Below are 13,720 nucleotides of genomic sequence, written 5' to 3'. Positions count from 1 at the left end.
CTTGTCTAAAAGCACCCTGGAAAAACTAGGAAGAGTGTCTAAGAGCGCAGTGTCCTCCTACACTTAAGTAGTAAGAGCATATGGATGCCTTACTGGCTTAGATTGTAGGTCCATCTAAGCTGGCATCTTGTCTGTAAAAGTGAAAAGCATGATGCCTAGAGAAGAGAATCAAAAGCAGAGCAAGCATGTACAGTATTCTCCAACAATAAGGTCCTAGCCTCCAATGGTGAGTCACTGAGGCATGTGTTTGGGTGTGTAGGGGAGGTTACTCTTCATATTTAATAACAGATCAAGCAAGGTGTTACACCGTTTGTTCATTCTGAACCTATCAATCTAGCCTCACACTGCCAGAGAGGAACACCATGCCCTTGTTAGATGTTTCTGCCCCTGCATCCCAACCCCTCCTCACACTGTCAAGTGGCAGCAGGCTGAGTCGAAGCAGCTCACTGGTACATTTGAAAACGAACACAACAAAAATGTATTTTTTTTTCCAGTGGATCAACAAGGTAACTCACCTTGTGAGGAAACTCACCCTACCTTTGTGTGATCAATACATGTAGAGCAAGGGATGAGAAAGCAACAAGAAGCAAGAAGTGGAAAAAAGTTTAACACTTCTTTTGCTGGCAGCCCACAGTTAGTCTAAATTAAGCTATTATGTGAAACTGCATCAAGTCTCTGTGGATTGCACTGTGCTCAGAAACTACCTAATAAAATGAAAGGAGAGCATCTTTCTTCTGAAAGTACAGCTGGGAGAGAGTAAGAGGTGGTTGGCACCACCTACCTCACATGTAGATAGATGTCAGACACCAGCTTCAGAAGTGGGAGGTCAGACTTCAATGCCATCCTTCACCTGAGGGTGTTCAAACCCGCAGCTCCCATCTCACAGGAAGAGTGTCCCAGTTCTTGAGCCATTTCGGGTGGGGACACATTTCATGCCTTTCTTGAAGCTGTCCCACTATTCTCCTTCAGTGAATCATTTGACTGAGCATGGGACACAGGATTTGGCTGCCAATACGGTAGCTATTAACAACTCCACTGACCAGCAGTTTTATAACATGACCCACTAGAAGTTTAAACCTCATCCTTAAATTTTACTCTTTGTAATTCTGTTTGCAGATAAATCATTTTTATGTTTTCTTCAATACACTTGCTTAATTTGGCCAAACTTTTGGAATACAGGCTTGCAATGAAGACTTTAGGACTTTGGTATCCTGCCCTGAATAGAACTTCAGGGAAGGAATTTGTTTTTAGAACGATCTATCGCAAACATGCACACTTTTGAGAGGTGGGCTTTATAGTTTCTACTCAGCAATTCTCTTCCCTCCCCCTGCCAAACCCAAACAAACAGAAAAAAAGATTTTAAATGCATCCCAGCTTTTGTGTTATGGGAATGAAACCAACTTTCACAAAAGTGCCACCGATTGTCTGTCTTTTTATAGTTAAAAGGAGAAAAAAGAAGGATGTAAAATTAAAAGACAACATTTTGTTGAAAAGTAATTTATACCTACCTCCTAACATTTAAGAGACATGAATTTATTTATTTTCAGGAGAAAAGACAGCTACAGAGGGAAGAAGAAAGAGAGCACACATACAAAGAGAAAAATCAAAAGAAATTAAATATAGGAAAAATCTACATGCATGTTATAATGTTTATCATGACAAAAGGCATGTATATAGGAAAAAAAACTAAGGTGACACTGAGACAAAGGATAACAAGAAAAACTGGATAAATGCTTTTTTGTAGAGTTTTTCTCTACTAATAGTACAGCTTTGTTAACATGTCTGATTGCTCTTGCAATCAAAGGACTACAGATAAGCACACCTCTAACTCTACATTACACTCGTAACTGTACAAACACTTGCTCCCAGTTAATTAATGTTTTTAAATAAAGAAAGATCAGTGCTGAACTAAATTGGTTCTCTGTATCCAAGAAAACCTTCATCGTAATTAATAAATGCTCCTTATTTATTGTGCTTTCATTTAAAAAGTACTTTTGTATGTCTTTACTATAGTCTGTATGGAGGTCAGTCCTTGTGTACCTACTTTGGGTGAATAATGCAGATACACTCGCATAAACTAACTGCAGGAAGACAGCTCCAGTTTTTAGTTGAAAAAGCAACACGAACTGATTAAGAAGAAGTGGTTAATATATTTTTAAAATCTGATTTAGAAATATATTTACTTTGTAAGATGATTATATTTGAGACTTGGATTATAATGCTGATATCTTCCCTTCTCAGTCCATGTGCATTAGTATCAGCTGGAAGCTATGCATATAAAGACATAAATAATATATGCTGCATGCTGATATCTATTACAGTGCATTCCTTCCTCTCATCCATTTAAAAGTCATTCCCATAATGTTATATTTAGGATATATTATTCAAATTATTGTATTATAGGTATAATATTTCTCTTAATTCAGATTTTTGCAAACTCCGTACAAAAACAAAATTTTTTTTGAACCAATTCCTCCACATATGATAGGAAAAACCCCAGAAAGAATGGGTTTAACTTAGAGAACTGAGTTAAAAAAATTGGTTAATTTTATGTGGCAGAATAATGAATAAAGCAACATACTACACAAGGAGTCCTATTTTGGAATAAACCTATTTTAAGCAGTGATATATCCAACTAAAAAGAATTCTAAATTTTTGTAAATGTTTCTGCGCTTCCTACTTGGCAAGACAGCTACATGTATGTCACTTCAACCCATGCATGAAATCCACAGTATTTACATTTACATCTGATCTTTTAAAGGGATTTCACTAGTTGCAATTACAGTGATGAGACTACTGCATGAGAAATCCCTCCAAGGTCATAAAGCACATACATTATAATTTTTAGTACCATTTTGATCACCAGAAAAAGATATCAAGGGTGAGGTTATTTGGTAATCTACCTCCTCTGTAAAATCTTTAAGTAATAAAGTGCATAGTGGTCTAATGCTTTTCAGATGCTTCACTAAATCCAGAACTTGTTTAAATACAGCTCTTTGCATCTTTCATGTTTGGGATGAAGGCACTATCTTTGGAGAAGAGAGGGCTTTGGTTTGGTTCGACCAAAACCCAGCAATTCCACTGTAACAGGCAGAATGTTATAGTAAAACTGGGAAAAGGAATGGGAAGACAATGCAATTTTTTTTTAACTCCACTGCAGCTCATTTTGCTTTGAAAAATTCTGTTGAATGAAAATTGTTTCGGGGTGTCAGTTAAGCCAGTCCCTGAGGTGAGTTCAGATGCAGAAAACAGATTAAGATGTTCTGTTCATTCAGATATTCTGTTAGCTAAAACAAAAAAACCCACCCCTTGTTCTTGTACACATAACCAATGGAACCATCTCACAAGGGTTTGGAATTAATGAAGCACAAACAGGTAGACAAAACCTGAAACTTGAAAGAACATGAATGATCATGAAGTACTTGCTGCAGGGCAACAGGAAAATCTCTTACCTTGACTACAGTGCAGAATATTTGGGATGCTTATTGCCTTTAGTGCCCTAACATCCATATGTAATCACATACCATAGGAAGAGATTCCTAGTGGCTCTAAAGGGTGTTTGAATATGGATGGACAAACCCATTTCTCCACTGACATCATTGCAGGTGAAATGAAAAAGGGAAAAATTATCTAAATTCTTTTCACACAATGATGTCCGTTCCATATTCATCTTGGACAGGCTTAGGCAACAGGGAGAATGAAAAATGCTCAGTCCTTTATCTTCCAAATTCTTCACTGCTTCTTCGGGCTCCTGTCTGAGACTACAGGACACCTCTCATCCAGTACAAAATTCCCCTTTCAGAGAGCAAGACAAAAATGTAGAGACCAAGTAAACGCTGCTATGGTAATGTATGCCTTAAGGTCATACTCTGCCTTATCTATGAAAGACTTTCTGCTCTTGAACTGTGAAAAACTCTTTTGATAGTAAAAATCACAATGTCCTAGTTTCCAAGTTCTAGATGTTAATATCGCATCTCTGCAGAACACAAAAAGTGAATATGAAAATGAAAGAGATTATTAAAAAAGAAATCTTTGAGAACTGCCTAAATTCAGATGTGCTGTTACCTGCCTTTGTGTATTTTTTTCTTTTTTAAAACAAGAAAAAATTGTAAGGGAGTATACCAGTGTCATCTGCTTACAATATGAATCAAAAAGATTGAAAACCCCAAATCTGATGTTCATGGGGAACTTTTACTATTTATAATAAGAGTGAACAAATGTGTTCAATTTTAGGTGGGCATTTTAGATTTAATGCTTATCCTTCTTGCAGTACAAGAGCAGTCTTTAATTGATGCTCATATAGATATTAGTTTTTCTGGTCTCCCTTTTTTCATTCTGTCTACCACCTGTGCATACACTAATCATATTCTTCAACTTATGCTTTAGTATGTCTCATGCATCTGTTTTAATTTATATTGGCAAAATTGTAGGTAACCTATTAAGTACAGACCCTGCTGACTTAGTTCTCTTTCCTATTAGCTTTCTCTTTAAAATCAATTTTTAATAATATAACATTTCTTAAAACAAAGAAGCCTGAACTATTGATACTCTTATTACAAATAACTACATAAGGACAAAAATACTTGAAAAAAGATCTGTTAGGAAGGTAAGCTAATGAAAATAAGTATGAGGACCCTGAGGCAGTAAGAAGACACTGAGCTGGTAAGAGGAATGAAATAATAAAACATGTATTACACCTAACATATTTGGAATACATACATACTTCATTTAGCTACTTGGTCCTAAACTAAGGAGGATTCCCTGCTTCCTTGGGTTCAGTAAGGATGGCAAATCCCTAACACAGTGTAGGAAAATGATCCTTTTTGGTCTTGGTAAAGCCACTAGAAGAGATGAATCTTAAAGTTTTATATAATGTTTTATTTTTTTCTATTTTGAAGCAATTAATATATCAAAAGTGTACTAAGATCCTGAAATAAAACAACCCGTGTTTAAATTTCACATATGTCTTCACACAGGCTGTGTACATGAATTTCTTGCACTTTAAAATACAGACTCATGACCCAGGTGAACAATACTAAACCCTGGACAAAATAATGTTAGGACTTCAGGTTTCTCTGAGCCACCCTCAGTAAAAGGGAGGGAGACAAACTACAATATAGTCCTTATGTCTGTTGCCTTGAGTATGCTAGCTTCATTACTGATAAGGTTCCCCAGAGCAAACATTACTGATTATAAATGTGCAATGCCTTTGGCTTCTTCTAAAAATTATAAGAACCGCAACTTTTAATTAGGAATCCCAGCAGAAATAACTCCAGGCTCAATACAGGACCTCCTTTGTACCTCTGCTTATTTGTTGAGCGATTTCCAGAAAGGTTGGATCTTTGGGCTCTCAATTTGTGTAACTAACTGAGACTTCTCAGACATGCTTTTACACAGATGATTGGTTCCCAAACTCAATTTTGTTTCCATTCTTTCATGAATTTTATATAATATCTTGAGCAACAGTCAGAGAATAATGATAGGACAAATTCTAGGACAATTTCAACACTGCTTATCCTCTCCTCCTTTTTATGTTATCATCTTAAGTGTAGCTTTTTCTTTCTTTACTCCGATTACGTGTAAGGCGAAAAAGTAGCGTCTTCAAATTACTACAGTTTGTGGTCAAAGTTCCTGATAGGTTCAAATGGTTTTCTGTTTGTTTGCTTTTTCAACTTTCCACAGGTATTTCTGTACTTAAAGAAGTATTGACAAATTGGTAGCTTGGGGGATTAATGTTGTCTTAATACCTTTCCAGCTTGGTCATTATTTATATCCTCATTTGCTAAGCTACCAACTGTACCCCCGTGTCCCCTGTCTGCATCACATTGCCCCTTTTCACTAACAACGGTAGGCGTAATGACAAAATATAGTTGTAAGAAAAGAGACTCTTTGTGCTATTTGCCCTGATGCCTGATGCAATATTTTGCACAGCTGTAAAATACCCTTGCCTGCTACCAATGATGCTCGTTCTTAGCCAAAGTGGAGATCCACTTCATCCACTTTTTAGAAAAGGGGTTCTCATGCTGTCTCACACTGCTGTTTGCTGGCATTTCTTGTTGGCTGTCTGATCATAGGGCTTATGTTATAAAGCAAAGCCCAGAAATATTTCTATTCCTCTCTGTTTCTAAAATAAGGAATTTCACCCCTAAAATTATTTTGGCCTGAAGCCCAGAACAGGTAAAATTCAATCCTCTGCAAATGGTGTTTTTCCTACATATCAAAAGATGATTTAAAAGCTTCTTTGGTGAAACTAGGGAGCTAAAAAAGGAAAAAAATCTCTCTTAAGAGCCCAACACTCATTCTTAACCCTTAAAGAACCTAGAATAGCCGTCTTTATAAATGTAAAAGCATTCTGAAGTTATTTTAAGATTACATTTTCATGACTCTTCCAGACCCTATAGAATTGGATCAATGTAGTGAACATCTGCTATGTAGGTGGAGAAATAAGAAGAATACCAATTAAGAAAAAAAAAATCCATAAACAATTTCTGTGCAAAAGGAAGGGAAGAGAGGCAAGAATTTCTAGGGGATATCTTTTATGAGACCCACTGATAAAAGATAAAACAAAAGCAGAATGCAGAGAAACCATTTCCTATTTGGGTCAAAATGGAATTTTTTTTTCCAGCTGGCCAAAGTAGCCTGAAGTCTGGTAGTTTCCTTAGAACGGCAGGGGAGAACAGTTAGGTTTAACAGTACTAACATTTCATGGATTTAATAACGGGGAAGAAAAACTGTTAGCTCTGCAATTTGCAGAGTGCCTAATTCAGAAAAGGCTGAGCAGGCCAGTTTCCAGAGATCCATTGCTAGAGTTTCACCTTTGTGAAACTCAGCATTTTGAATCTATAGGACCATGGAGACCTAGTCTTCACAGAGTGAGTTTTCCCCTATGGAAGCCTCTAGTATTTCTATACTGAGAGTATGCCATATTGAAAGAAGGGGAAGGAGGAGGTAAAAGATAGCATGGGGGCCTTCTCCTTATTACTGGGTTGGTTTCACAGAATGACCTCCTGAACTTGCAAGAAACACCTAATGTAAAAGACTTGATGGCAGGCACAAAATTCCCTTTACTCCATGTTACATATGACACAATGAATTTATACTGTTCATGGCTTACACATTCTGTTTTCTTGTAATAAGTGATTCCTTATAGTTAATGTTATTCATCCAAAGTTAATGTGATGTATTTAGTCTACAATATCAAAAATTGGAATTTAGCTTCAGGAATACACTGAGATCTATCTATAAAGCACAAGTTCTTAGACCAAATACTCTACTGGCTGAGTTTTCATACAGCAATGAGAGAATTGAAAAATATGAAACAAAATTTGTAAAGTAGCTGCATATTACTCAATGCCTATTTGCATGCATTTTAGAAATGTACGATTAAAGAGGGTTTTACAAACACTTTAAGAAAAAGTATTTTCTTTAGAATTCTGACAAGTCTGCCACGTAAGCAGAGGTATTAAACAAGTACTTACCACCACCAGCACTTCCTTCTCTGCGGCTACGTGCACTGCCATCTCTGCCAGATTTAATGCGCTGGAGAAGAGGGAAACAGGTTTGAAAGAACAGAACAAAAACCCCATTTACTAATATACATTACAGATAATTATTGAAAACTCAACTTAGTTTATTACTAAAACAGTAAAAGAACATTAAACTAGACTTACTTTACTGTAACTAATAAAACTTATTTTTTCAATGCACAAAACTGTAGTTAAAATCAGTGTTAAATCCAATATTTACATAAAACTAGAGTTCTATGAAATTCAGAGTATCTCAATAAATCAGTTTTCTTCAGATAAAATTTATACAAGAAATGTGCATAAAAATAGTCCAGGTGAACCTTTGTAAAGTACATCTGAAAAAAAACAGGCAATATAGCCCCCCTTGTCTGAGTTCAAAGTAGCCTCTGCCTATTAACATCTTGTAAATCCTACAGGCATTTTATTATTGTAAAGATTCAAGAGGGGAAAATAGGGAAATCTATAAAAGGAACTATTCACTCCATAGACCTTAAACTTTGAATACTTGGCACAGCATTGTATGTTAGAGCAAAATTTAATTTGTTGCTGGGTGTTAAATGTAAGATAAAGGCAAAGGTAAATACTTTAAAAACTATTTTAAAAAATAAGTCAGCTCTCTTGAACTGAGGAAAGTATCAAGACATCTTCCAGCTGTGTTATTTTTAGGATTATTTGAAAACTTTAACTGTTTATCAAAGCAATATCTCTGTATTGCCCGGCAGACTTGGTTTCTCATGGTGAAACACCAAATTTCTCAAGCATATGTCTTGTCAGCTACAAAACGTACTTCTTAGTAAGGGACTTTTTGATGGCTATGTAAAAACATTTGGTGTTTAAAGCTCTCAGCTATTAATAAAGTAAACTCTGGATCTTATTTCAACATATGAATTCAGGATCCACTTAAAAAGTATGTGCATACTACCTAACCAGGTATTCAGGTAGCTTTTTCTCAAAGTTAGAGATTCTGTCCCAAAGCAAAAAGTTGTATTTGGCTGGTCATTCATTCTTTTCCAGAAAATATCATGGCATCTGGCAAAGTTGGGATGACACAGAAGAAGTGAAAAAACTTTCAGGCTTCTCACCAAAAGAAAACAGACGACTCTTAAATCAGAACTCATAGCAGTCAGACAGGAAAGCAGTCTGCCTAGCACGAAACCGGGAACTGTCTTGGAACCAACCAGCCTGGGCCCAGAATTTCTCATACGTTTTAGCTATTTTGGGAAATCCTCAAGTCTAAAGTATTTCCTCTATGATTCTGTTCTAAATCTCCCATTCACAATCCAGTGAAGTAGCATGTGTCAAACCTTCAAGAAAAATGTTCAGACTATCCAAATGCTGAATGACTGAGAGTTCTGCTTCTGTCTTTCAGAGGGAAGCAGTCCCTATATGACCTTGCTACTTCTGTATACTCCAGAAATGAGTGGAATGCCATGTTAATGTTAAGCTTTCTTCTAAGCACTCCTCTGACCTCTAACATGTTGGCTTGAAAATTATGTACCTCCAGACGATCAATGCCTGTCATAATGTGTTATCATTATGAGTGTGGACCATGCTAGAAGTGACGCATCTGTTATCACCGGGAGAAGAAAAGTCTTAAAGAATTTTACCCTGCAGACCACTAGCTGGGTCTTGCCACCACTTGGACTTCTAGATATCATCCAGGATGTGCTTATAATAGAGGGTGTTTGCCTAGGGAGTCAAACCTGTAAGCCCTGTCTGTAGGCATACTTAAACAGTAGACCTCTCTAGCACAAGGTGTCACACTGGTGCCTGCTGTCATATGCCTAAGACACAGTTGTGGAATGAGAGCCCAGCTGAGTGAAATGGTTATACAGGACTTTAAATCTGTCCTAATAAGGATTTTTTTTGTGATCAAGCTGAAGAATGCTGTAGCAAACCTGAAGGACCAAACAACTGTGGCTGAAATGAGATTTCTTAGTATTTACATTGTAAAGTCAGATTGTAAAATAGCTGCAGTGATGGAAGAGAAATGATGACTTAGATTCTACTATTATGTATGTTACAAAATGTGTCTGGATTGAGAGAAAAAAAAACCCTGAAGACAATCCAAGATAAAAATACCTGAACCATGATGAAAATTTTGAAACAGCAAAACTAAAGCTAGCTGCTTTATGACCATACTATGATGGCGAAACTTTACCTCCAAATAAAACACTACATGTGGGGGGGCATGTCTCTTTATGTCAGATTATGTGACAGAAAACATACCCCAAGCATGAGGTAATATATTTTGACATATGGCAGTACACTTTCTAGTTGCAGGTTGGTACTGGACAACATTTCAGAGTCCCAGTCTAAGAAGGAGAGAGAGGAAACATCTCATATCCCAGGTGAAACTTCAGGACAAAACAGTGTCCCTGAAAGTTTCATTTGAATGTTAGACTGTTCCTTTATTTCCTAATGGTGCTGTTCATGCAGAACATCTGATCACCCCAAGCTAAGCAGTAAAAAAAAAAGTGGGAAGGAATTGAGCTCAGACTGCAGTCACCTGATTTGAAACACTGTTGTATGGAAAACTACTTACAGGCATACAGTTAACCAGTAGAGAAAAGATCAGAAAGTTGATGAGGTCCTTCATGGCCTTTACATCCTAGGATGCTATCCCCAAAACATTACAGAAATATTAAAGCACGTGACTATTTCCTGTGATGTTCCAAGCTAGTAGTTTATAAGTCATCCCATATTAAAAGCAGACATTTAAAATAGGTCCAATGATTTCCACCTTAAAAATGCCTATTTCTCTCCAATGACTGCAAAAGAAATTTAAGATGATTAGTCCAGATGCAGATGCCTGAAGGTAAGTGCAGTAAGTCCCCCACAGTGTTTGAACCTATCATCACTGCTTCACACCACACCCAATCAGTCCCTCATTTTCAGTCATTAAGCTTACTTAAAGGAAATAAATATTAATGTGTGTATACATCAATGCCAAGAAGGTTACGTGAACTTTCACACTGATACCTGTCTTTTTTAAACTGAAACATGAAAAAAAAAAACCCAACAACAACAATGCATTAAATTTTTTTTTTATGAAGGTTACAAAATCCAATGCTGTGAGAGGCAGGGATAAAAATTTCTACAGAGGAATGAATCCCACAGATGTTTCTAGATCATTGGCTGGATCTGCATAGCGCAGCTAACAGAGGCAGCGAACAGACGCAGCAGTTTGCGCAGCAGTGTTTGGGCTCTGACTAGAACTTGAGGATCTTGTTGGAAGTTGTGGGCTTTCTGAGGACCCCCGAGGAACCAGAAGGTGATTGCTGTGAACAGGAAAGGGGAAGCTAGGCAAGGACAACTGCAGGAGGCCTTGACTTCTCCTGGGAAAAGCTCTAGCTAGGAGTGGCTGCTGCTAATGAGCTCTCTTGGTTGCCCCTGACCAGAGGGAGTTGGGGCCTTTGATCCAGGTGGCCCTTGATTAGGGCGGGTCAAGCAGCCTTGAGTCAGTGCTAGGGAGAGGCCTATATAAGAGCCAGGCCCAGAGTGCAGCTAACAGAGGCAGTGAACAGCTGCAGCAGTTTGTGCAGAAGGGTGCAAGGAGGCACCTTCCTTTCTTCTCCCTGGGGTGTACGCTTCCTCAAGTGTGGTCATGACACTCTGCAGAGCACATTCCCCAGTAGCCGTTGGAGTTGCTGCGTTGGCTGTGTCAGAGGCTTGGACCCAGACAGACCCTCTGACAGCAGATGCAGCTCTACAGGTCCCAAGCTGCAGGGAGTGCTTGGGGCCTCTCCAGGAGGCCTGGGCTGGCAGTCAGCTCTCCTGCAGGAGGTGTGCTGCTGTTGATGAGTTGTGTCATCAGGTAAGGGAGTTACAGGAGGAGGTCAGTAGGCTGCGCAGCATCCGAGAAGATGAGCAAGAGATAGACAGGGTATTCTCAGAGACTGTGCAGCTTCGGGAGTCCCAACCACCCACAGCAGTGGAGTTGCCAGAGGGCTCTGTGCTGTGTGAAACAGTACATCATAACATCACAGAAGGAGGCTGGAAACTGGTCACTGCTCGTGGGAGGAGAAAGGCTCCTACTCCTCCCAAAGACTTGCAGCTGAAGAACAGGTTTAGTGCCCTCCAGGATGAGGAGGAGATGGGCATGGCTGCAAGGGAAGTACCTGGGACAACAGACCCTGTGCCCTGCCGGAACGCCTGGAAGAAGCGGCGGGTGATTGTTGTGGGGGACTCCCTGCTGTGGGGGACGGAGGCATCTATCTGTCGACCTGACCTCATGTCTAGAGAGGTTTGTGGCCTGCCGGGGGCTCGTGTGAGAGATGTCAGGCAAAGACTGCCTAGGCTCGTCCATTCTTTGGACTATTACCCACTGCTGCTCTTCCATGTGGGCGCCAATGACACCAAGGGCAAACTGGAGACCATCAAGCAGGATTTCAGAGCTCTGGGGATGGTGGTCAAGGGTCTGGGAGCCCAGGTCATCTTCTCCTCAATCCTGCCAGTGAGGGGGATGGATGAGAGGAGGAGGAGATGGACTTTCCAGGTTAACGACTGGCTGTGCCGCTGGTGTTGGCAACAGGGTTTTGGTTTCTATGACCATGGGACCCTGTTTGAAGATCGACAACTGCTGGGGAGAGATGGGATCCACCTCACGAGGCGGGGCATGCAGGTCTTTGCCAACAGGTTGGCCAACCTGGTAAGGAGGGCTTTAAACTAGGAAAGATGGGGGAAGGGGAGAGTTATAGTGACAGGGTAGTTGGCAAAAGACTGCTCAAGTCAGGACGCCTCCAGCAGGCGAATGCAGCCAGGGAAGTGCGCATGGGATGTGGCTATGGAGGATCCTCTTGTGTCCCTCCTGGGAAACCTGCATGCTTGATCACCTCCCTGAAATGCCTGTACACCAATGCACGCAGCATGGGGAACAAACAGGAAGAACTAGAGATCTGTGTGCGGTCGCAGGGCCATGATCTCATTGCCATTACAGAGACATGGTGGGATAGCTCGCATGACTGGAGTGCTGTCATGGATGGCTACGTGCTTTTTAGGAAAGACAGGCCAGGAAAGCGAGGTGGTGGAGTTGCTCTTTATGTGAGAGAGCAACTGGAATGTATTGAGCTGTGCCTAGGGGTGGATGAAGAGCGAGTCGAGAGCTTACGGGTAAGGATCAAAGGGCAGGCTAGCATGAGTGACACTGTTGTGAGTGTTTACTACAGGCCACCTGATCAGGAAGAGGAAGTCGATGAGGCCTTCTACAGACAGCTGGAAGTAGCCTCACGATCCCAGGCCCTGGTTCTCATGGGGGACTTCAACCACCCCGATATCTGCTGGAAAGACAACACAGCTAGGCACAAACAGTCCTGGAGGTTCCTGCAGAGCATTGGTGACAACTTCTTGACACAGGTGGTGGAGGAGCCAACAAGGAGAGGTGTGCTGCTGGACCTCGTACTAACAAACAAAGAAGGACTGGTTGAAGATGTGAAGGTCGGGGGCAGCCTTGGCTGCAGTGACCATGAGATGGTGGAGTTCAGGATCCTGCGAGGAGGCAGCAGGGCACCAAGTAGAATTGCAACCCTGGACTTCAGGAGAGCAAACTTTGGCCTCTTCAGGGACATACTTGGAGGAATCCCATGGGTTAGGGCCCTGGAAGGAAGGGGCGTTCAAGAGAGCTGGTTAATATTCAAACATCACTTCCTCCAGGCTCAAGAGCGGTGCATCCCTATGAGTAGGAAGTCAAACAAAGGAGGTAGGAGACCTTCATGGATGAGCAAGGAGCTCCTGGCAAAACTCAACCAGAAGAAGGAAGTCTACAGAAAGTGGAAAGGGGGACAGGCCACTTGGGATGAATATAGGAATGTTGTCAGAGTATGCAGGGATGCGACGAGGAAGGCTAAGGCCTGTTTGGAATTAAATCTGGCGAGAGATGTCAAGGACAACAAGAAGGGCTTCTTCAAATACATCAGTAGCAAGAGGAAGACTAGGGAAAATGTGGGGCCTTTGCTGAATGGGGTGGGTGCCCTGGTGAAGAAGGATGCAGAGAAGGCAGAGTTACTGAATGCCGCCTTTGCTTCAGTCTTTACTGCTCAGGCCAGCCCTCAGGAACCCCAGACCCTGGAGGCAAGAGAGAAAATCTGGAGAAAGGGAGACTTTCCCTTGGTCAAGGAGGGTTGGGTTAGAGATCATTTAAGCAAACTTGACACCCACAAATCCATGGGCCCCCATGGGATGCACCCACGAGTGCT

General features: G+C 40.5%; 1 protein-coding gene across 2 annotated transcripts in view; it reads right to left on the bottom strand.

Moving 5' to 3' along the window:
• Positions 1-13,720, bottom strand: part of IFT88 (intraflagellar transport 88) — a 69,889-nt gene that overhangs the window by 3,664 nt on the left and 52,505 nt on the right. For both annotated transcript variants that reach the window (XM_013962174.2, XM_067290148.1), the window contains one exon: positions 7,479-7,539. In XM_013962174.2, coding sequence (XP_013817628.1) covers positions 7,479-7,539 — 61 coding nt within the window. The remainder of the gene's footprint in view (positions 1-7,478; positions 7,540-13,720) is intronic.

This window comes from Apteryx mantelli, chromosome 1 (genome assembly GCF_036417845.1).
Source record: "Apteryx mantelli isolate bAptMan1 chromosome 1, bAptMan1.hap1, whole genome shotgun sequence".
Taxonomy (NCBI): domain Eukaryota; kingdom Metazoa; phylum Chordata; class Aves; order Apterygiformes; family Apterygidae; genus Apteryx; species Apteryx mantelli.
Note: the sequence above shows the minus strand (reverse complement) of the source record. Positions and strands in the feature narration are given on the sequence as shown.